The sequence below is a fragment of the Leopardus geoffroyi genome, chromosome B3 (assembly GCF_018350155.1).
Source record: "Leopardus geoffroyi isolate Oge1 chromosome B3, O.geoffroyi_Oge1_pat1.0, whole genome shotgun sequence".
NCBI lineage: Eukaryota > Metazoa > Chordata > Mammalia > Carnivora > Felidae > Leopardus > Leopardus geoffroyi.
This window is the reverse complement of record NC_059337.1, coordinates 40,040,434-40,065,067: the sequence shown is the minus strand read 5'-3', so window position 1 is coordinate 40,065,067 and position 24,634 is coordinate 40,040,434. Positions and strand designations below refer to the sequence as shown.

Sequence of the window (24,634 nt, the reverse complement as noted above, 5' to 3'; positions counted from 1 at the left end):
TGACAGCTCATTGGATTCTTGGCACTTTCCAGAAGCAGTGACCTAACTTGTGGAAGGTCTTCTTGTCACCCCTGCCCAAATTGTCCTCACTGACAGTAGCATTAGTGATAGAGGGTTGATGGGTTTGCTTTCACAAGACCAAGGCAGCTGCAGCTCTGATGTGAGGTGGCTCCAACTGAACCATCTGGTCTCCTCTGCCATTAGTGGCCTGGTGAAGCTCTTGGCCCAGAGGCGGTGTGTCAGCAAGGAGACTGCTTCTTCTTTCTCCACGAAAAAATGTCTGCAGCATGATCCCCTTGGGCCCCCAAACTCCAGCACTCAAATTTGCCCTTTCCTGGAGATGGCTGGCCTCTGGGGTCTGTTTCAGATGTCAGGTTGGTGCTAAATAGAACTGTGAGTCTTTAGAGTTTGTCTCCTTCCCGCCTCTCCATTCCTAGCTACCCAGAGATCTCACGCTATCCCCCATTACCCTAGTCCAGGGTGGACCCATCCATAAGGCATCATAGGCACAGAGCATAGAATCCACATTACAAAAATGTTTTAATTTCCTTTAAAAGCAGAAGGAAGCATGCCTGGGTGGCTCAGTTGGTTGAGCATCTAACTCTTGATTTGGGCTCGGGTCATGAACCCAGTGTCATGGGATCAAGCCCTGTGTTGGGCTCCATGCTGAGTGTGGAGTCTGCTTGAGATTCTGTCTCTCTCTCCCTCTGCCCCTCTCCCCCACTTGCACTCTCTCTCTAAAAAAAATTTTTTTTAATTAAAAAAAGGGGTGCCTTGGTGGTTCAGTCAGTTAAGCATCCAACTTTGGCTCAGGTCATGATTTCACGGTTTCTGAGTTCGAGCCCTGCATCAGCCTCTCTGCTCTCAGCACAGAGCCCACTTCGGATCCTCTGTCCCTCCCTCTTTCTTCCCCTCTCCTGCTCGTGCTCTCTCACTCTCTCTCAAAAATAAACATTTAAAAATTAAAACTAAAATTTTAAAAATCAGGAGGAAAAAACAAGCTTGTAAGTGGAAGCAAACATTTTAGTATTTAATAGTAATATATTCATCTTTATACCAACACAATCATAAAATATAATTTTAAATATTTATTAAGGAGTCCAGGAAGGCAAAAGTGCCCATGAAAGTCATAATGTAGTCCTGACCTACTCTCTGCTCACTCAGGGATTTCCTTCTGTCACATCAAAATGTACCTGTCCAATGGCTCTCCATTAGCCTAGGAGCACCTGGAGGATAGGACCATTCTTCATCCATCTTCAAGTTCCTACCATGCTCATTGTTTGCCCCATGCTCACATCAGGTATTGCATTGACTCTTTGGGGGTGGGGTGGGGGCAGAAACCTCAGGGAAAAAGAGGGGGGACTAGGTTTTAAATAAATATTGCCCGAGAATTTCTGGGAACTGCACATTTCACATCTGTGCAGTTGGACTTTGTCCGCATCCCCTGTTGCTGAATGCTACTTGAAACTGCTCCCAGCAAGTTCGCTAATGATCTCCAACTCAGTAAATCCAATGGATACCTCCCAGGTATAATCCCAACTGCTCGGCACCATTTGACACTGCTCATCAAGATTGCCTTTTTGGCTTCCATGACACTTTGCTGTCTTGGTTTCCTCCTATTTCCCTGGACATTGCTGCTAAGTGTCCTGTGCATGCTCATTCCCTCTGCTGGGCCACTAAAAACTAATAATAGCAGCTGAAACATGTCAGCTATTTGCTCTGTGCTGAGCCCGACTGTGTCAGTTCTTTTAATCCTCAAAATAATGCTAAATCTATTCTGCAACCACCAGCCAGAATGAGCTTCCTGGAAACCAAATCTGATCATATCATTTCCATGCTTAAAACCTAATGGCGCTCCCTGGCCCACAGCTTTGAGGGTCTTGCATGATCTGGCCCGTGCCCACCTCTTCTGCCCTATTTCTCACCACAGCCTCTTCCTTTATGACCTTCCTGCTTTTAACTCCTCCAGCAAGAACTCTAGGTGCTGACATGTGCTTTTCCCACTGCCTGAAACACTCTCCCTCCACTTGTTGGCCTCATACTGGTGGTTCTTTCAGGCTTCAGTTGAATATCACCTTTTCTAGAGCCCAGGGGTGCTGCAGAGGATGGTGGTTGTGAGATTAACACTGAAACCTGCCATGTGCAGCTCCCAGTTCTTCTGTGCCGGTTCCCAGCCACATAACTTTGAGCAAGCTACAAAATTCTCTGGCACTTCCGTTTCTTATCTGTTGTCAGGATTAAATAGATCAAGGGCACCTGGGTGGCTCAGTCAGTTAAGTGTCCGACTCTGGATCTCAGCTCAGGTCTTGATCTCAGGGTTGTGAGTTCAAGTCTTGAGTTGGGCTCCACACTGGGTGTGAAGCCTACTAAAAAAAAAAACAAAGATAGAAAAAAAAAAAAGAAAAAAAGAAATTTGCACACGTAGGTGCTTTGCAGGTGTACATGTGTCACTTCTGTATTTTCTGACCCCAGACTATGTTAAGACTTCTTGCCAAGTATTTTCCAAAACTCCTTTATAACAACATGTAATCCAACCCCACTCCTGAGAATGCTTGTCCAGCTCCTGACCTTGCCAGACTGGCAGCTCCAGGAGGGCAGGGACATTTTTACCTTGATCCTGCTCCTATTTCTAGTGCCTGGCACACGGTAGGTGCTCGTATTTGTTAAATCAATGACTAGCAATCTAATACCTACTAGATATCCAGGTGATATATGGTGTCCAGAAAACTGCTACCTTGAACAAAGGAAGAGAGGATAAGATTTTTAGCAACAAGGCATACATGGCAGACTCCCGCTGAGACTGAAAGCAGTCACAAAGGCCACTTGGTAATTAGCAAAATACCTTTATTATCTCTGAAATCTTCCAATATTCAATGTAAAAACCATGATAGTGGCTTGTTCACAACTTCACAGATTATAGAAAAATGACTTTCTACCTTCTTTACAGAGATCTACCCCTCAAATCAGATGGGGCTCCATGATGGCTGAAACAGGGCAGGAAGGAAGGACAGAGAACACAGCAAGGAGATCTGCAGTTCCCTGAGCAGCCAGAGGCTTCCTCCCCACTTTTAAAGCCCAGGTTGGGTCCCGACAACCTGTGAGCCCTCCAAGGGAGGCTCAGTCCATGCACACTGGCGGCAGACTGAGGCAGGCCCGTGTCCTGAGGTCCTGCAGCATGGCACTTGTGGCTGGGAGGCCACAATCAAGGCAGCTTCGTGAGAACAAGAACAGGTGTCAGGCCTGCAACTCAAATCCCTTTCTCTAACACATGGCCAGGAAAGAGACTATGGGCACTGACCAAAGAGTGCTCTCGAAATCTTCTCCTTTTACTCAGCTCCCAAAGATGAATTTGTCAAATAGCTACTTAAAAAAGCAAAACAAAACAGAAAACAAACGTGTTTCCATTTCAACTACAATCAGCAGTTGGTAATTTTTAGAAAAAGACTTGAGTTGCTGTTAAATTTGTCTTTTTTATCAGGTCTCTGGCTCCTTCCTTGCTCGTCCACGGTTGGGGCAGGGGGGTTACAGCTGTAGCAGAAGGCTGTTTGTTGATCTGAGAAAACTGTGAAAAGGTTTTGCACTCACATACAAAGGCTGATGGAATTCAAAACGATCCCACCAATTTTTATGAGAAACATGACTGTTCCTCTTGGGTGTCTCAGGTCAAAACAAGGCAACCGCCTAGTGATTTATAGTCCCCACTACACATATTCTGCCTTCCAGAAGGCATTAGAGAAAGGGCCAACGTCTGCCAGGAGTGACTGTAAACACCCCACTGACAGCTTGGACACTTTGTTTTTAAATGCAGCAGGACTTTTTCCTTTGGCCCTGGCAGAAAAACCAACTCCCTAGGACTGTTTAGGAAGGAGCAGACAGGAGGACTCCCCTGAAGCCCCAGAGCGAGAGACTCATGGTGCCCACTGAGCGGAGAGTGGCTCAGAGCATCGTCAAAGGCAATCAGTACATTTATGGCATATGAAAATTGTCCTGTGGTCCCCAACTGGCCCCCAGGCTCCACCTGGTTGGATGCGGCGCATGGGAGGTACAGAACAGGTTGTCATAAGGCACATGGTCGAGGTAGCCCCCACACCAGAGAGATTATCTCTTTGCACGATTCCAGAAGTGTTGGAAAGCTGAGGAGTTGATGGCACTCACAATGAGCAGCAGCAGCAGATACAGGGATATCATGACCGTAAACCAATGGCTGGAAAACCAGGACAGCTGGCTTGAAGCCCTGCTTAAGGGGGGGAAAAAGTGATGTTGGCAAGAAGAGAAAAACATTTTTTTTTAAGTGTATGCAACAACTTCTGGCTCAAAGATGATGAAATGATGAATCTCATCCTCTGGGTGAGCCATGAAACGAAGCTTCATGCATGCTCCTTCGCTCAAAAAAATCTGGGGCTATTTGCCCTGGCACCGACACATCTTTCACCAGAACATCTTCTAAATGTACAAAGACAGCTATGCAATGAGCTCATCCTGATCTTCTCTTTCATAGCTCCTCTGGTGCCTTTTGTGACCCATCTTTTCTTAGGCAAGACTTTGGTATCTAGAAGAATGACTGTGCTCAGGGTGTCTGCCCAGATGGCAGCAGGTGGCAGGTAATTTAGCAGAAATCTTTTCACTTTTAGACATGTACAGATATCAGTCCAAGCTGGGGAAATCCTCTCTGGCCCACTGGGAGATGATCTAAACTGTCCAAATGTGTACTGAAGAGACACTCCAGGGAGAAGTGGGAAAGGAATGGAATTTTCAAGTAGAAAAAGCCAGATGATTTTAAACCAGAGGATAATGTTCCTCAGACTCAGGAACCCTATGCAAATCTCCCCAATGTCGGGGATGGGGTGAGGATTTTACTGGCTTATGAAATCTTGAAGCATGGAAACACTGGTGTATACAGCCAGGAGTGGGGAGGATTACAAGTGACCCCCTTAGCTGCTCATCTGCTGCTCGTCCCCATCAGAAGCTCTGCCACAGACCCCAACAATGTGACAGGATCTCAAAGTGACCCTCGATCCCGGGGAACCCTGCCACCCACCATCACACTGCTGAGATGGGATGTGGAATCCACCACGGTTCTGAGGAGCTGACAGGTCTTGTCTGCTGTTGAGTCCAACACCCTCATCTTGGACATAAAGATGAAGCATCTCAGGTCCAGAAAGGAGCAGTCACCGCAGGAAGTGACCAAGCAGAGTGGCACATATTCCCAGTCAGCACCCAGGCACCACCCTGCCTCTTGGCTTAACCTAAATCAGTGCATTTCCGACTACAATCAAGAGTCTGGGTGGCTAAGGGGCCTCATGGTCTGGAGCAGCCAATTTGGCTTCGTTCGGTCCCTCATGTTATTTGTATTTACAAATCTCTCTGTCTTCTTCACTAGAACATAGTCCTCTCAGGGCCAGGACCGTATCTTATTCCACCTGTCTTCCTCACCCCTCACCGTGTGCAGCACAGCGTTTTATATATTTTACACATAGCTGAGGTCTAAGGCTGGGGGCAAGGGATCCTGATAACTAGGGACACAATACTCTCAGCATTTAGATGTTCTCCTGGACCTCTAGCAGGGCCCGTCCTCCTTACCTCTTGGGCTGCTTCTGGGAGTACACCAGCAGGTACTTCACTCGCAGGAGCTGGTTATTGGTGACCACAAAGTACTTTGGAGGGATGTCTCCGCCTTCACTATGTTTGATTCTTGCTCTCCTGCGATCTATCTCCTTAGAATCTGAATAAGGAGAATAAAGTACAACTTCACCGGGGGGAAATACAATAATAAAAAAAGCAAATTACAAATAGAAATAAGTCAAGCCTCCTGGTCATGAGGGTGGGGAAGCCCCAGCAGGGTGAGGAATGGCCTCAGCTGTGTATGTGCTGTATGTGAAGCAGCACTAAAATACAGGAGAGTCTGATAAGCTGGATGAGGGGAAAAAGGAACAGGAAGATAAAAGGGAGACAAGGGGGAAAAAACCTGCGTTGGAAAAGCAGAGGGAAGAAGAGGACTGATGGCCATAACAAAAAATTATCTGGGCCTAGGTACAGGGCTTGACCCAAAACAAGTCTCTTAGGCATTTTAAATTAATCATTCCAGATTTTTGAGCTTCTTAGAACTCTTATGTTCCACCCTTTGTACCAAGATTTGTTTAAAAAACAAAACAAAAAAAACCCTAAAACTTTACTTTTAATAATATGATGAGGCTTTATAAAAACAAACAAACAAAGCCAAAGCTGTGTGCAACAGTAGACTCTGCAAGGTTTTGTTTTGATGTTGATGTCACAGTTTGCTAACTTCCTAAGAATTATAAATGCAAATATTCATGGTGCCTGGTGTGGAAGGGTAGTGTCAGACACGGGCCATTCCTCAGGATTCCAGTTGTTTTACATTAGAGTTCAGGAACAGACAGTTTCCTCAATTCTCCTTTTCTCAGTGGAACCAACAGGCCAGTTCTGGAGACTAGAATAACAGTTCTGCTACTCTTCTGCCTTTGCGACAAAACAGCAGGGCGCACAAGGCACAGACTCTAAGAGACATATCGGAGGAGTAGACTGAGCTCTAGCTAGTCATCCACTCCCCCAGAGAGTCCAGGATTTACTCTCTGTGGCCTCAGTTGCCTCTCACATCCTCTGGGGGCTCAGGCACATACCAGAGTAGCCTGGAGGACAGGGTCTGGATCCACGTCTTTAGCTTCAATTTAGTGAATACCTACTGAATGTCAAGTAGGTTTCAGGCTCTCTGCAGGTATCAGGTGCCCAAGAGTGACTAAAACTCACTTTCTGCCTTCAAGGAGCCCACACTCTGGCCTCACACGCTCCCTTTTATCTGTCAAATCTCACTTCCTCCCGGGGTACCTGGATGGCTCAGTTGGTTAAGCGTCTGACTTTAGCTCAGGTCATGATCTTGCCGTTCGTGGGTTCAAGCCCTGTGTCAGGCTCTATGCTGACAGCTCAGAGCCTAGAGCCTGCTTCAGATTCTGTGTCTCCCTCTCTCTCTGCCCTTCCCCCCTCTCTCTCAAAAATAAATAAACATTAAAAAAAATCTTACCTCTCCCCAAAGTTTCCCCTGAGTACTTGGACCTACTATGTTTGATTGCACCTTCCTGTGAGCTGCCCTTGTGGACCTCATCAGCCTCCTCACATGGCACTCTGTGCCCACCACCTTGTAGTAAGTGCTCAATCCCCAAGGAGACTGTTCACTCCTTGAAGGCAAGCCCCTGTCCCACATTGCTTTGGACCCAGCCCATCCCTCTGCATGCAATGGGTGCTCCACCCAACAGATGGGTCAATGGCAAGAGCCTACACACTCAGAGGCCTGCAGCCTAGGTCCAGGCCAAGTCCTCACTCACCCTTCTTCTTCATTTGGCACTTGACATCTGGATGATCAATGACTTCACACACAGCCACACAGCTGAGGATGGGGCCAAGGAGGCTGCGCTGCCATCCAAGGCCATGGGGGCTATAAATGAGGGCCAGGCTCAAGTCACTGGTGAGGTAGGTCCCTTCCCCAAACAAGGATGTCTGGAATGGCAGAGGTCAACAGAAAAGAAACAAGGCTGGGTGAATGTAAAATTGGCACAGCAAGCTGACACAGGTCTTTCTTCAACAGAGTTGTAAATACAAAATTCTCAAGCCTCTTTATCCCCAGTAAAAGGCATATAATATCAAATTATTCTATGACATCATCACAGGGTTATTAGTAAACCCATTCCTATCTGATGACAGTTTAACTAATTGTGGATGTGCCCACCTAGCCTAGAAAACTAGCAGTTCCTATGGTCAAGGTTGAGTGAGAAAAACATAGGTATAAGAGTCCAAACAGACCTGAGTTTGAATCCTGACTATACCTCCAACAAGCTGGCAAGTTACATAAACTCTCTCGGTCTCAGTTTCTACATCTGTAAAATGGTGATGTTAGTATCTCCTCTATGAGGTTGAGGATGATTCAATGAGATAATGTACATAAAGCATCGAGCAGGACACCTGACACATCGGAGGGGTGGGCGTTTATATTATAATGTATTAGCAATTCCTGTTACGTGAATGCATTTAGCATGGTTACACCAATGGCCTTGCAGAAGTAAAGTCACACACTTATGCACAGCGAGGGGATCACACCTGAGGATGGAAGTAATCTAAGTCGCTACTTGAAAAAGAAATGAAGTTCTCAGACAAGAAACTGTAACCAAATAGGGCAGGCCTATATTAGGGACATGGTAAGTTTTACTCTGTGTTGGTGTCAACCAAGGAGATGTCCAAAATCTAGGAGGCAGGTCCCTAGTGGTAGGTTCTAACTTGATGTCCTCCATGAAGGAGCATGTCTGATGAGAGAGAAGGATATCAGGAGACATACCTACAAGTTGAGACTACAGCTGGCAGAGCAAACACATCTTTTGCCCAGGGTAGACCATGGCCAAGGGTCTATAATCAACCATGATGGCCAGCATAAAAATATCAATCATGGCACTCATTCATACTGACTCAGAATCCTTCTCAACACAACATTTCAGGTAGCTGTTACCAATGGATAGAATTTGAAATTCAAGTTGAAATGCAATTGCTATCTTTTGGCTGCAGTATTAGGATCTGTTAAGTGAACTCAAACTGCTCTCTGAACAGCCTATGCTTGGAAACTGAGAAATGTCCTATTCAGTGGCACCGGGCTTCTACAATTCTAAGCTGGTTAGGTGAAGCTTAGGGGAAATGAAACAAGCCTTTGCTTTACCTTTGGGAAGCCCCTTGCCAAGTTACACAGTGTCCCCATGTCTCAAAAGCTGACACAGACCTTCTCCAAGGACCCTGGGTGTTGTCTGATCTGACTCTACACCCATTCTAAGCTATAGCTGCCATATATACACAGACTAGACTCCATAGACTCAAGAGCCTTGAGCGAGACTGCTGTAAGCAGAGGTGCACCAGAGTGGGAAAGCTGGGGTATCTGTACCATGAAAAAATCTCACAGCTTCAACTGGCAAGTAGGCTCCCTCAAGCAAGCCCCTCACTGAAAACCCAGACAGAAGCAGCCAAAAGAGCATCCGCTTTACCAAAGGATTCCGACAAGATGTCTCTAAGCAGCAAACTCCCTGGACACTGAAAAGAAGGTCTGGTGTAATCTTCAGACAACTTCTCCAAGGCCAGTTATGCTGTCAAGCAGAGACCCCCCAGATTCCAGTAGCCTGGCCATAATAATAGGCCGAGAGCCAGTATAAACAGGCCCGTCATCGTACAAAAAACCCAACTGCACACTAATCAGCTACAGCAGTGTTGGAAGTCTCTCTAGCCTCAGGGCTGCATCAGCCACAACCGAGCCCATGGCCATGGAGCCAACCCCTCAGATGAGGCAGATGTTGGCATGACTAGGGAAAGGCTGCAGCCCTGCCACTAGCCTAGATTCCCTCTCCATCCACCTATAAAAGCAGTCATTGCTTTCTTAGAGTCTAAGAACGGGAAGAGCCCTTTGCATATCTGAACTATTTGAATCCTCTCAGCACACGAGACTGTGGGTGATAACGTCCTATTTTACAGATGAGGACACTGAGGCTCAGAGAGGTTAAGCAATTTCCCAGGACACAGAGTGGCTAAGGTGGTCTTTCTGGCTCCTATATGTACTTGTCTTCCTATACCTCACTAAGAGCCAAAATAAATGCCAGCAGAGAAGGGTGAGTGACACTGTTTTAACTCCAAAAAAAGGGAGGAAAGGACCTCTCCTTGGAGCATCCCTCAATATTTCTAAGGACTGATTCTGTTGGACTGTCCCCTAGGCAAGTGCTTCTCAAACTTCAGACAAATCACCTGGTGAGCTTGTTAAAGTCATCTCTGATCAGGTGGTCTGGGGTGTGCCTGAGATGTCATATGTCCGACAAGCTCTTGGGTGATGTGGCACAGCTGGGCAAGGGACCATGCTGAACAGGGAGGGTTGGCTACATACTGGGATTACCTGGCTTTTATTTTTTTCATGTTTATTTATTTATTTTGAGAGAGAGACAGAGCACGAGAAAGGGAGGGGCATAGAGGGAAAGAGAATCCCAAGCAGGGTCCATGCTGTCAGCACAGAACCTGATGAAGGGCTTGATCTCATGAGCTGTGAGATCATGACCTGAGCTGAAATCAAGAGCTGGATGCTTCACTGACTGAGCCACAGGTGCCCCATGGGATCCCCTGGCTTTTAAAGCATACTGTTATCTGGGCCCCACACCAGAGATTCTGATTGAATTCTTCTGGGATACAGCCAAGCATTGGGATTTTTAAAAGCTTCCTAAGTGATTCTAAATGGGCAGCCAAGGTTGGGAACCATCCTTAAATCCATAGTTCTTAAACTGTAATCAGTACAGGAATCACACAGAGATCTTGTTAAAATGCAGGTTCTAATTCAGAAGGTCTAGGGTGGGCTCAAGATTCTGCATTTTCACAGGCTCCCAGGTGCTGGTCTGCAGACCACACCTGAGTGGCAAGGCCTCAGTGAACCTATCCCCCCCAGCCTCCCCCAGGCAACTCCCCAGGGTTCTGACCCTCATGTCATCAGGCTTAGGCCCCACCTTGTTCAGGTGGCAATGCAGCCCATTGTGGATGATGGAATGGAAGTTTTCGAGGCGGCTCCCGTGGAAGGCGTAGATTAGGTCTCGTTCTCCTTTGGTCTCATAAAATTTGGCGTTCGCTGGGTTGGAGTACTCAATTTCAAACAGGAAGTCCGGCACGGGGACAGGCGTGTGAGGGGCACCGGTCAGCTTTTGGATCTTTTCGAACTTGAAAACATGTAGAAGTCGCAATTTTATTGGGGAAGCTGTTAAGTTGTGCTGCCAAAATTGCCTCCTAAAGCTTTGGGCTTAATTCCTATGGGGTCTGCTCATGAGAACTAGTTTCATGAGAATAAAGATAACAATTTATAAATAAGCTTAGAGCTTCTAGTTCAAGATTACTTTCCTATCATAATGTTTTTCCCCACACTAGGCCAAGAAGCACAAACTGCTCCTTTGAACTAAACACCACCCCTAGTTTTCATAACACTGTCACATCCCTTTCTTGCACTCTGTCTTTACAATAGTCTCAGGAGGTAGAAAGGTGTGATCAGTTGCAAAAATGGCCACAACCTTTCCACTCATCCTTGTCTATCACCCCTCTGTAATGTGAGGCTGCAGGTAGAATTCCCGGACTCCATCAAGATGTGGCACCTCTGTGCCACCTTGAATCTGGGCTTGGCCATGTGACTTGCTTTGACCAATGGGACCCTGGCAAATATATAGCAAACAGACTTTGGTTTTTTTTTCGTTTTTTTTTTTTTATTATATGAAATTTATTGTCAAATTGGTTTCCATACAACACCCAGTGCTCATCCCAAAAGGTGCCCTCCTCAATACTCATCACCCACCCTCTCCTCCCTCCCACCCCCCATCAACCCTCAGTTTGTTCTCAGTTTTTAACAGTCTCTTATGCTTTGGCTCTCTCCCACTCTAACCTCTTTTTTTTTTTTTTCTTTTTTCCTCCCCCTCCCCCATGGGTTCCTGTTAAGTTTCTCAGGATCCACATAAGAGTGAAACCATATGGTATCTGTCTTTCTCTGTATGGCTTATTTCACTTAGCATCACACTCTCCAGTTCCATCCACGTTGCTACAAAAGGCCATATTTCATTTTTTCTCATTGCCACGTAGTATTCCATTGTGTATATAAACCACAATTTCTTTATCCATTCATCAGTTGATGGACATTTAGGCTCTTTCCATAATTTGGCTATTGTTGAGAGTGCTGCTATGAACATTGGGGTACAAGTGCCCCTATGCATCAGTACTCCTGTATCCCTTGGATAAATTCCTAGCAGTGCTATTGCTGGGTCATAGGGTAGGTCTATTTTTAATTTTCTGAGGAACCTCCACACTGCTTTCCAGAGCGGCTGCACCAATTTGCATTCCCACCAACAGTGCAAGAGGGTTCCCGTTTCTCCACATCCTCTCCAGCATCTACAGTCTCCTGATTTGTTCATTTTGGCCACTCTGACTGGCGTGAGGTGATACCTGAGTGTGGTTTTGATTTGTATTTCCCTGATAAGGAGCGACGCTGAACATCTTTTCATGTGCCTGTTGGCCGCAAACAGACTTTGAAGGGGCTCGCCCTTAACCATCTGCTGCTGGGAACACTTCACTGCCATGTGAATGAGCCCTGCTAGCCTTCAGGAGGGTGACAGTCTTGCAGAGGAGGGCCCCAACCACAGCAGCCACCCCAGCGGAAGATGGAGACATGTGAGACATACCAACTGAAGACTGAGACACTAGATCATCCTGCCCCACCCAGAAGAACAATCCAACTCACTCACAGAATCATGAGAAACAATCAAGGTTGTTTTAATCAAGGTTTTTGCAATGATTTGTCATGCCACAAAACCTATTGATACAGAAGAGTGAGCTCTTCCTAAAAGGCAATAATCCTTTTCAACGCAGAGATGACATCTTTTCAGTGATTTCTAAACAGTAAGTCATAGACCAAAGCCAATCTGTGGCAAAGTTTTCTCTGGTTTGTGTTTAAATGAGAAAAATAAGGACAATGTAACAGATACATTTATACTGCTGTAAGGTTGCCATCCTTTCTTTGGAAGAATTGTCCTTTTTTTGAGAACATCCTCCTTTTTTATATTAAAACATCCTTTTATAAAGTGATGATACATGGCAGTCTCACGTCCTTACTTGGACATGATAAAAGGCTGAAAACCCTCACTCCATATGGCGCCAACACTCCATATTTTAATGGAACTTAACTGGTCCATAATGAAAAGTCAAGGAGTCACACTGCCTTATCTACTTTACCTACAGCAGCCAACATCTAGCAGGTGCTTAATACCCACATGAAGAATGAATAAATCTAAATTTAGCAGATGACAAAAGTGAAACCCAGGGATCATCTAGCAGTTAGCAACCCAGCCTGGACTTGAATAGGGATCTCCTGACTCCCACTGTGGGGCTCTGTGTGTTATTTACCATTTACCAACACAGATGGACGTCCCTAGACACCAGAATCCAAGGTACCAAATTCTATGCCACTTAAGGAGGATTTCTGTCTTGAGCAGGAGCTTGTAAAATTAAATGCTCTTAAAATAAAATTAAGTAAAGACCAGTACAGATAAACCCCTGCTGCTGCTCAGAGAAAAGAGCACCAGATCAGGGATCTGCCTTCCTACACTCAGGTCCCTGCCATCCCAGCCTGTCCCTGGGAGATCCTGGCCAGGCAAGGGAAACCGAATTACAGAATGTCTGATCTATGCCAGAAACTGTACTGGGGGTGGCATACATTCTATCATAGCTCCCCTCTGAGTTAGCTATTAATATTCACAATTTATAAATAGGGAAAAGGAGACTCAATAATGGATGGAAGTGGGATTTGATCCCAGAGCCTAAAGTTTTCCATTACTTCCGGTTCTGCCTCTCTGTTTCCTAACAACTGGATGAGGCCAATGTTTCTTAAGGTGTGGTCAAGGGTGCACCCTTACTGGATTTACCTGGGGTGCTTGTGATACCCAACATTTACTGAGCCCTTAGCAGAATGCCTTAAGGCATTCTTCTAAATGTGAAAAGTCATGCAATTCTCACAGCTAGTTCCCTGTGGAAGTATACTATTATTGTTCCCATTTTATAGATGAGGAAACTGAGTTAATGAAATGCACCCAGTAACCTGCACCAGGTTCACAGTAAGGGGGAACACAGGTTTGCACTGCCAGTGTGCAAGTTCCTGAGACCACTCCAGACACAGAATCAGCATCTCTCAGGGCAAGGTCCAGGAATCTGAATTTTCAACAAGCTTCCCAGGCCATTCTGGTGCACAAGGAGGTCCCAGAGCCCTTTAGCTCTAGGAATGTGCTGTCCTACAGACCAAAGTCTCACCTCTGACTTCCCTGCACTGTGGATTGTCAGGACCTTTGAGGATAAAATCCAGCTCACCAGATCCCTGGCACGTTTGTCTTTGTCTCCGGAGGACTGGAGAAGTTCTTTCAGGTTGGGTAGCTTGCTGGCATCTGCAAGCTGAAGAGAGGAAAAATCTCCATTAGCAAGGATCTGGAACCAAATGATAACTAGGGGGCCCTCTGGTGGTAAAGCATAGAATTGCACTCCTTTCATGTTTCAAGGAATTTAAGAAGAAAGGTACAGGTGTGGATTCCTTTTCCAAATACCAAACTCTAAAAGCTCTGAACCCTGAAACATTGTTTTGTAACTCATTTGCTATAAAACCTGACTTGAGATGATGTGAGGTTCACTAGTCTTTATTTTTTAAATCTTTTTTTTAAAGATTTTTTTAAAATCTTTGTTTTAATAGACAGAGTTCATTTTAATAGACAGAGCGTGAGCATGGAGGGGCAGAGAGAGGACACAGAATCCAAAGCAGGCTCCAGGCTCTGAGCTGTCAGCACAGAGCCCGACGCAGGACTCGAACCAACGAACCGCGAGATCACGACCTAAGCCGAAGTCGAACGCTTAACCTACTGAGCCACCCAGGTGCCCTTAATCTGTACTTATCCCACTTCCTATTACTATTGATGTGATACATTTTGCTGCAGGAATATTAATGTCTGATTATCGAATACCACCTTGCTGGAGGAGTCACCAAATACATGGTATATACAAGTGTGGATAAAGGGCTATCAAGGCCTTTTCCCTTCAGCATCAGTTAACCTCCCGTCAACCTGTCTCCCGGAGACCAGATGGAAGTAGTACGTCAACTACATACATAACCAGGCAACACTCCTTATGGTAAAAATGACCCAGGATGGTAAACTGGACCTGGACTGGAAGAAACTATGAGTGGGCAATCCACGGCTTTGGGTTTCCCTGAGTGTGGTGACTTTTTGTGAGGACTCTGGCAGCTGTGTCTATGGTGTTCTTACAAGACAGCTCAGCCCCTGTGGAATATGGAGCTTCATTTAGGTAGGCACTCCCCCACCCCCCTCCTTACACCTCAGCTGTCACTCTCAGGAGGCAAAGACAAGCTCCTGGACCTCTGTGTGGGCTGCTATGGGGACTTAAGCAAGAAGAGAATGCCGACGCTGCCCTGCAGCAAGTGTCATTGTGTCCAAAAACCGTCCTGTTTAGGCTGGTGCCCCATGTGAACAGAGTCAGGAAGTTTAGTTGTGTGGGTGCAACACATTATTACCTTTGTAAAACTGGGCAGAATCTGAATTGAGAAACACATCTGATGCCAGGATTTCTTATAAGGGACAGGGGACCTGGATTTACAGAAAGCTACAATGTTCTATAGCTTTTGCTCAGAAATTACAGCTCACTAGGAGCCAAATCTCTCCAGCATGGCATTTAAAACACTACAGACTAATGTTGAGTGAACATAGCTTGGGTTGTACCACCTCCAAGCTTTGCTAATTCAGTCCCCTGGGATGCTCCTTCCTCCACCTCTACTAACCCGGGCACCCCTCTCTCCTCTAAACTCGAAACCCCTCAGTCCCAATAATCCCTCCCCTGTATGGCTAAGACTCCTGGAGGCCGAGGACTATCTTGTGTTTTCCTTGTTCTTTTTTTTTTTTTTTTTTCTTTTATTTATTTTTGACAGAGAAAGAGAGAGAGAGAGACAGAGCATAAGTGGGGGAGGGGCAGAGAGAGAGAGGGAGACATAGAATCGGAAGCAGGCTCCAGGCTCTGAGCTGTCAGCACAGAGCCTGACATGGGGCTTAAACTCAGAACTGTGAGATCATGACATGAGCCAAAGTTGGACGCTCAACCGACTGAGCCACCCAGGTGCCCCTATCTTGTGTTTTTCTAATTCTCTTTCCTGGGTGTAGAGGAAAGAGCAGACAGATCTGGGTTTGAATTCCTGGTCTGTAGGCAAAGCACTGGACCTCAGGACCTGAGGCTGTACCTCAATCTCCTCTAACACAGAATCCCCACTGCTTCCATGTCAGGTTGCCAAGAAGATGAAATAAAGTAGTAGATCTAAACATGTCCATTTCTTTTCTTCTCCATTTGTCTAGAAAGCTGGCTGTTGCTGACCTTGAGGATTTTGTTTCTTAACTCTGTTGTAGAAAATCAAACATTTCAGGATTGCTTTATTCCTGTCTCTGTTTCCAAAGAATCAATCACTAGCCTCAGACTTCTAACACAATTTCTATATGCCTTGTGGAGCATCAGTGAGGATCCAGTTAAAAACCGTGGATGTGTGGGTGTGTAAATGCTCCATGAGTATTGCTGCTCCACAGTGGGGGAGTCAGAAAGGTAAAGAATTATGACTGAAATCTATTCATTGTCATAACAAAGATGTATACTAACTACTAAGGGGACCAGGCAGGACTTTTGCTAAGTGAGGGCTGGGGGAATAAGGGGTTGTCAGGAAAGCTTCACAGAGGAGGTGCCCTGTGACCTGGGCTTCAAATGCAAAGGAGCAGAAGCAGGAAAGCATGGTGTGTAGTCAGGGAGATGGATGGTGACTTGGTGAAGTGTGCAGGCTCTTGTCCCAGGCAGCCTGGGTCTAAACCTGGGCTCTTAAACCCCTATTGGTGTGTGACCTGGGTGAGTCATTTGACCTCTTCTGTGAACTGTCAGACCTTGAATCCTGTGTGTGTCTCAGTTTTCTCAAACGTACAATTTGGATAGTATTAGTAGCCTCTTCACGAGATCCCTGTGAAGGTTAATCAGGTTAAACAAACACGGCGTTAGAGCAGTAGGAGGGTATTAAGTGCTCTCGTGTTAGTAGGAGTGCCACAACTGTTGTCCTCGTTAGCTGCAGAGAGTTCCATGTGGCTGGAGCCTAGAGTATGGGGGAGGGGTCTCCAGAAGGAACAGGAGTGAGAAGGTAACATCAGTCTATGAAGGCCTTAACCCACCTTGCGGATTCGGGGCTTTGTTCTATAGGCAATAGAGAGCCACTGATAGTACCCTCCGGGGGCCATCCCCACAGCCTGCTACCTGCACAATCCAGAGGACACCCCTCAGCAGCCTGTGGCCTCCTCTGACCTTCTTTTCTACTCCTGATCCACACTTGTTATCCCAGAGCCAGAGCTCAGCCCTCCTTCCCACGATTACTGTCCCCATCACTCCTGTTCTCAAATCCCACCTGTGAGCCACAGCCCTTGCCAATAGTCCAGAACACAGGGAGCAGCAAAAGAACAGTCAGCCAACCCAGGCCCCTTTTATGGGTTCAATCTGGGAAAGTGGGAGACATCCCTCCTGGCTCTGAGCTGGACCTTGGCCTCCCCCTGGAGCAACATCTCTTCCAGAACCCACGCCCTCTCACTGCTACCTGCCCAGATAGGGCCCCTGTGTGTCCTGCCCACTTTGTCCACTCTTTAAGCCCTCAACTGACCTCCCGTATGTCCCATTTCACTTTTCAAGTTACTCTGAAAAATAAACCTGCTCCAACAAGTTAACAGGAGTCTTCCTCTTATGACCAAAACCTGTCTGCATTTTAGCAGGGCCTTTGAGGAATGAGCCATATAAGTAGAGTTGCCCGATAAAATACAGTCTGCTCAGTTAAATGTGAATTTCAGATAAACAACAAAATCAATTTTTTTAGTATAAGTATAACCTGTACAATACCGAAGGCATAATTGCACTTTCAAAATTATCTGTTACTTATCTGAAATTCAAATGTAACTAGGTAGCTTATCCTTAGTTTGATAAATCTAACAACACTTCCCTTAACAAGACCCTTCTGCATCTGGTCTGGCTAGCCTCTCTGCCTAACACCTCTCACCACAAACTTCCCACCTGCTGCCCCCATGCTGTTCATCAACTGCCCTATGTCTTTCCTCTATGCTTCTGCAGCTGCCTAGTGTGACATTTCACATCTTCAAGGCCAGCTCAAAGTCACCTCCCCTGTCCCTGACCACCCATGACTTCTGTGCTCCCCACTGCTCCATGCAGAATCCCATGCTGGTACTTGATTCTCTGGGGCCACCTCAAATCTGGTTGGGACAAACACTTCCTGAGGACCAGCCACATCTTATGTATCCTGCTGGACCCCCTGCAACTGGCCTAGAAGCTGGCATGAAGTTCAGAACAAGGGAGTAACAGCTGCTATGTATTAAGGTCTTATCATGAACCAGGCACTGGGCTAGATGCTGTGCATGCATCATCTCATTTTATCCTCACAACAGCCTGCTTTTTTTTTTTTTTTAAGTTTATCTATTTATTTTGAGAGAGACAGAGAAAGTGAGCAGGGGAGGCAGAGAAAGAGAGGGAGACAGAGGATCCGAAGCAGGCTCGATGCTCACAGCAGAGAGCCCGATGCAGGGCTTGAACTCGCCAACTGTGAGATCATGACCCGAGCCGAGGTTGGACACTCAACTGAGCCACCCAGGTGCCCCAATTCTTTATATCACGACAGCCTGTTTTAAAGGAGGGAGGAAACAGGTTTGGAGAACGTAAGCACCATGCTCAGCGTTGCACAGCTATTCATTCAACGGCAAGGCAGAGACATGAAGCCAGGCAGGGTGACTCCAGAGCCTGTTCTCTGGGAGTCTCTCCTACCAAATCAATGGAGAAATAAATGTATGTACGTATGTATTTTAAAGATTTTAAGTAATCTCTATACCCAGCATGGGGCTCAAACCCACAACACTGAGATCAAGAGTCACATGCTCCACTGACTGGGCCAGCCAGGCGCCCTTCAATGGAGAAATTTATAATGGACTACTTTAGCCCAAAGGAGCAATTCCAGCAGAACTTTAAGAGGCTGCTTGGGAAGCTAATACAACCAAGAGAGCTACTGGCTGAGCCTAAGCCCTGTCAAAGGGACGGAGAAAGGTGTATGTAACTTGTAGAACGGAGCAGGGTCAGGAGGTGGAAAACCCTCCATGCAGACAAGAGTGACAAACCACAGTGCTTGACAGCAGAAGGCACTTACCAAAAACTTGACTGAGGAGAATGAGAGTTCAGGAGGAAGGAAGGCATTTCTGGGGGTTTAGGGGAGAAGGCAAAGGGGAGGGTTTACGGAGGGGCTGGGATGGGAGTGGTGGGGAGGATTCCGAGAGACAGAGCAGAGGGCACTCCCAGTGGTACAAAGCATGGTAGACAGGCAAAAGGTAGTCCCAGACTTAAAAGCACCCAGAGCCAGAGGGATGATGCAAATGAGCATGGGGGGAGTCTAGGAAAGAGAGGTGAGGACAGTGTTGAACTGGAACCCCCTGGCTTAACAAGGGGCCCAGCCACCAACACCCAGCTGCAGCTGGGTTCTGCCGAAGGGTGACTTCTATCCAAGCTATGGAGCCTCAGATGTTTTTCTTTTAAAAAGAAATCACCAAACTCCTGCTTGTTCTTTTTTTTTTTTTTTTTTTTTTATTTCCCAATTTCTAAAAGGTCAGAAGAACAAATAAAGCCTGTCATCTCACAGACCACACTTTTGCAGCCTCTGCTGTGAGAAATAAAGTATTTAGTTGGAGCAGGGACTGAGGAGCCTGGGCAGGGCTTGAACAGTGCTCCGTGCTGGGTGGTGGCAGGGGTTTGAGAAAGGAAGTGTCTCAGGAAACAGGTGGTTTGGGTAACAGAGAGGACAAGGGCAGGGAACCAGGAGGAGACGAGTGGAGGAAAGGGAGGGCCAATGACCCTGGAAAGACACAACTCATGTCTTTGCTTTGAGTGAGGAAGTGACAGGGCAGCCCAGTGGGCACTCTGCAACCAGATCATAATCTCCTGATGAGGAGGCCTAAGAATCTGTGTTTACAGAAGCTGCCGTAGGTGATTCTTATGACTAGGAAAAGGTGGGGATACTCAGGTTTAGTTATTAAGCAGAAGGGCTGACAGCAGGAAAGAAAAACATCTGGAAAAAAAAAAAAAGATCCTTGTCTAGGAAGATGCCAGAGGTCATAATTACTAGATGTGGGTGGAGGTGCTAAAAGGTAATGAACCAAGAATCTTGTTAAAATGTAGGTATTGATTGGGTAGGTCTGGGGTGGGGCCCAACATTCTGCACTTCTAACTAGCTTCCAAGTGATGCTGATGCTGCTGGTCCTCAAGCACACATTGGGTGGCAAGGGTCTGGAATTGATACAAAGGAGCCATTCCCCCTGACCTCCTACCCTCAGAAAGGGTCTTCAGGCTAATGGTGAACCAGGGCATGATATTTACCGGGGGAAAAACAAAACAAAAACCAGTTGTGACACCAATGACAAGATTCTGTGTCAAGTGACTCAGGAACATGAACTGTGCCCAGGATAGCTCAACCTGAAGTTTGGGAGCCAATGGTCATGGCTACAGGACATCCCAAGAATCTTAGAAATGCTCTGACCGGATAAGAGCTTAGCCAACCCTTTTCCCAAGGAACAAAGTCAGAAACCCTCAGCCGGAGGCAATCAGCACATACCTAATTTGATTCCTCAAATATCTGATAAGCACCTCTCAGGCCAGGCCCTGGGAATACAAAGAACTCCCAGTGCAAAATCAAAGAGCTGACTCAGAATAGAAATGTCCTGGAGCACCTGGGTGGCTGAAGGGCATGATCTCACAGACTGTGGGTTCGAGCCCAGGTTTGTGGGTTCAAGCCCTGTGTCAGGCTCTGTACTGACAGCTCAGGGCCTGGAGCCTGCTTTGGATTCTTGTGTGTGTGTGTGTGTATCTGTCTCTCTCTCTCTCTCTCTCTCTGCCCCTCCCCTGCTTGTGCTCTCTCTCTCTCAAAAATAAATAAACATTATAAAAAAAAAAAAAAAAGAATAGAAATGTCCTCCAAATAAGGCATGAGAAGTAAGAGACAATTTGGGTGCTGTGATGAAATAAGGCCAGAGCCATTCCTAAAGCCAAAGCTTGGTTCAGAAAGGGATGTTCCCAGGAAAGCGACAGCCAATAAAGTAATTCAGCCAGAGTCCTAAATTTTGGAAACTGCAACACATGTGTGATAGGTGTGTAATGACACCTCGTAGTGCTGAGAAAATGAATTAAAAGTGGCTGAAAATGATACAATGAAAATGAAATGAAATGAAAATGTTCCCAAGTGCTTCAGCTAACAATAAGAGACTTTTTAACAGCTCCCTACCTTCCTTCTTCAGCTAACCACAATATAATCCAGAAGGACAACTCTGGACCTGATTCTATTTTCTTTAAAAACTAACCTTTGAGGGGTGCCTGGCTGGCTCAGTAGGTCGGTAGAGCCTGTGGCTCTTGGTCTCGGGATCGTGAATTCCAGCCCCGTGTTGGCGGGGGGGGGGGGGGGTGGGGGGTGGTTAGAGTTTACTTAATAATTTTAAAAAGCTAATCTTTGGGTCAGATACAGGTCCAGATGCCAAGTTCTCTGCATCTTTCCTGTAATTCATGTAACACGTGGCAAAACGAAACCTAAAGTATACTTATTTAAGAATGTGTGCGTGCCCCCAGCCATCGACATGCCAGGCCCTGCCTGGTGAGTGGCTTTCTCCTGAGAAACTGCTCATTAAAACCATGCCTACAGACAGCCAAGAAGCTGTTCAGCCTGGGCTAGTTTCCCTAACAATGGTGCCCATATAAGGAATATGGCGACAGAACAAGGTGGTAAGAATCTGTCCATGTTTCTCCAGTGGCCCTCAAGACAAAGGGTGCACTGTCTAGAAGTGGCACAGTGTGCCCCATGGCTGGACAGTCTGTCACTATAAAGGAGTGGCTATTTGGGGCTACCTGAATTGCCAATGCTCTCCCAAGGGACTTACAGGTATGAGAAGAAGGAAGGAAGTGCCTTAAACTGAGAGCACAGATACCTATAGGGAGGGATGTGAAATTGGGTGGGCTCTATCAGGGGCACTTTTCCTTTATTGGTATCATTTGTATTTTTTGTAACAAAAATATATCCAACCACTATTTGCAAAATTAAATTTTATGGGCCCCTGGCTCGCTCAAAGAGTACAACTCTTGATCTCAGGGCCATGAGTTTGAATCCCACAGTGGGTGTAGAAATCACATAAGTAGGGGCACCTGGGTAGCTCAGTTGGTTAAGAGTCCAACTTCGGCTCAGGTCATGATCTCACATCCACGAGTTCAAGCTGCGCATTGGGGCTCTGTGCTGACAGCTCAGAGCCTGGAGCGTGCTTCGGATTCTGTGTCTCCCTCTTTCTCTGCCCCTCCCCTGCTTGCACTCTGTCTCTCTCTTTCACTCTCTCAAAAATAAATAAACATGAAAAAACTTAAACAAAACATAAATAAACGAATACTCTTTAAATAAACAAATTTTTATAGAAGTGTGTGAAGAAATCCAAACAATTACAAAGCTCCCTTTGCATTCATCCCATATTCATCAAACAAACCTTATTCTTTTTGCCAAGAAGACAGGAAAAGAGCACACTGAACATTCTAGTCCACTTGGATGTTTCTTGGTAAAAATTAACAAGGTGCATTGTGGGGCACCATCTCTAGTGAGTTTGGTTCCTCTGACCCCAATCTCTCCTCCTCTGTCTACCCATCCTGAACAGATCCTCCTCTCACCCTGCCACCCCAGGGGTCTTTCAGAAACGCATCCTGGATCTCACCAATACCCTTCCCTGTCCGAGAATAAAATCAACACATCTTTGTAAGACATGCTCAGTCCTCTTTACTCCAGTCTACCTCATCTCTTTGTGTTCCCCCACGAGAACCACACTAAGGTACAGACCTGTCCTTCTCGATGAGCACCTGGCTTTCTGCCCATCCTGATACTCCTTCTAGAATACCCCTTTCCTCTTCTCTGCTCCTTCAAATCCTCCATGTCCCTAGGGACTCATCATGCCATCAGCCACTGCCTCTACTTAATGCTGCCTGACTCCAGTCCACTATCAAGGACTGGGATTCTGGCTCTGGACTCCCATATTATATATATAGAGCTTACCCCACAGTACAGCTGAACACCTTGTTAACCTCTACTTGAGTCTTTAATTCTGCATCCTTAGCACCTGGCCCACAGAAGGCATATCATCTACTGACAAAAGCGAAGGAAGTTTCATCCCCAAGGCTCTGGTATCAGAAAGTCACAAAATTGAATATCTGATTTTTCAGAATAAACCATGTGGGAAGTCAGTTGGCTTATCTTTCTCCAAACTCCTGCTCCCTGTACTCTGAAATACCTGTGCACTGTGGTGTCCTTAACACATCCCCAGCCTGGGTTGCAATGGACAAGAGGCTGGGTCTTTGTCCCTAGACCTCCTGGGAGTGATAGCAAAGAGGGAACCCAACCCTGACCACCTCATCAGAGAAAATTCTAAACATCTGTTGATTCTAAACATCTCCCTTAATCTTTAACATAGTTCATAACATTCATTGACTTTTTAAAAGTTTGTTTATTTTTGAGTGTGAGAGTGGGAGAGGGGCAGGGGGCAAGGGGGACAGAGGATCTGAAGTTGGCTCTACTGACAGCAGAGAGCCTGATGCAGGGCTCAAGCTGACAAACCGTGAGATCATGACCTGAGCAGAAGCTGGATGCTTAACCAACTGAGCCACTGAGGCACCCCCATTGATTTCTTTTTAATGTTTAACTAATTTTGATTTCTGGGAGAAATCCACTCTGTTAATGAAGAATTCTTTTTATACACTGCTAGATTCAGGATCATAATACTTTATAGAGGATTTCTACATTTATACTCCTGAGTGACATTGGCCTATAATTTTCTTTTCTTGTATTTGTCAGATTTAAATCAAGGTTACACTAGCTTCTTTTTCAATACTCTGGAAGAATTTTACACAAAGTTAAACTGGAAACACTTAGTCCCTCATTGCTTGGTAGAATGCACCAAGGAAACCAGCTAGGCCTGGAGTTTTCTTTAAGGGAAAATCTTTACTAATTCAATGTCTTTAATGATTATAGGTTATTTTGATTTTCTCTTTCTTATAGAATCAATTTTGGTAAATTATATTTTTCTAGGCAATTCCAAATATTTGAATTACAAAGACAACTGATATCTGGAATGCTGACCTTTAAGTGAACTCTGTAAGAAATTAAGTGCCTTATGATTCATAGGAGAATAACAGCTTACATGTGTACTGTATGTTACAGTTTATAAAAGTACTGCCCATATATAACCTCATTTGAAGTCTGGGTATCTTTAGTGATTTTTGGTATCTGATTATTGGCAAAGGGATGGATAAGTTCTGATTTAGCATAACCATCTGATTCAGATCAACACCCTACTGTTGGCCATGCTAGGAAATTTTGTGGAGGCCTATGCAATTACTGAATTCTTCACTTCACTCCTGGGAGTCACTTGTCATGAACAAGGCAGACACCAAGTGTGTCGATATTAGGGTATGGGTGAGTATTCTGAGTTCATGGAAACCTTCCCTAAGGCCTGGCTAGGAACGTTAAGTCTGGGGGCTGGTATGTTTACTAATACGGGTCCCCAGGCCACGTGGCCTGGGATGCAGAGGACAGCACGGGAAGGGGTGGAGGGAAGCACACTCACCAGGGCCTCAAAGTCCTTGCAGTCGTGGCGGGCATAGGACGTAGGGAAGGGCCGCAGCACCGAGTCGCGCTTGTAGCTCTGCAGCGCTGAGGCGAAGAGGCTGCAACGGAGGTCAGCGGCCAGCATGTCGCGGCCCACCGCCTCCCTGACGGCCGCCCAGCCTGCTGGCTGCATCCGGATGGCGGCGCGTTGCCGGGGGAGACGCGCAGGTCACGGGCTAGGGCCGAGCCTGCGGTCAGCGCGGAGCTGGGCCCAGGGACAATGGGCCAGAGGAGACCAGGGTTCCCAGGCCCGGGGTGGAGCTAGGCCGAGGGAAGAGATGACCGGGGTAAGAACGT

At 46.3% G+C, this 24,634-nt stretch overlaps 1 protein-coding gene and 1 long non-coding RNA gene across 9 annotated transcripts in view; one reads left to right on the top strand and one right to left on the bottom strand.

Moving 5' to 3' along the window:
* Positions 1 to 3,477, top strand: part of LOC123582876 — a 65,998-nt gene extending 62,521 nt beyond the window's left edge. For both annotated transcript variants that reach the window (XR_006704632.1, XR_006704631.1), the window contains exon 4: positions 2,948 to 3,477. This is a non-coding gene — a long non-coding RNA (uncharacterized LOC123582876). The remainder of the gene's footprint in view (positions 1 to 2,947) is intronic.
* On the bottom strand, positions 2,713 to 24,470 carry PARP16 (poly(ADP-ribose) polymerase family member 16). 7 transcript variants are annotated; one of them, XM_045449426.1, is made up of 6 exons: positions 24,297 to 24,470; positions 13,852 to 13,989; positions 10,524 to 10,730; positions 7,338 to 7,509; positions 5,581 to 5,722; positions 2,713 to 2,734 (listed from the first exon to the last, which is right to left on the bottom strand). In XM_045449426.1, the coding sequence occupies exons 1-6, from the start codon at positions 24,468 to 24,470 to the stop codon at positions 2,731 to 2,733; spliced, it is 837 nt and encodes a 278-aa protein (XP_045305382.1). In that variant the 3' UTR covers positions 2,713 to 2,730. The 7 variants fall into 7 exon arrangements, with proteins under 7 accessions (XP_045305382.1, XP_045305378.1, XP_045305379.1 ...); XM_045449422.1 differs by lacking the exon at positions 2,713 to 2,734 and adding an exon at positions 2,828 to 4,237; XM_045449423.1 differs by lacking the exon at positions 2,713 to 2,734 and adding an exon at positions 2,828 to 4,234.
* Between the last annotated feature and the right edge of the window lie 164 nt (positions 24,471 to 24,634).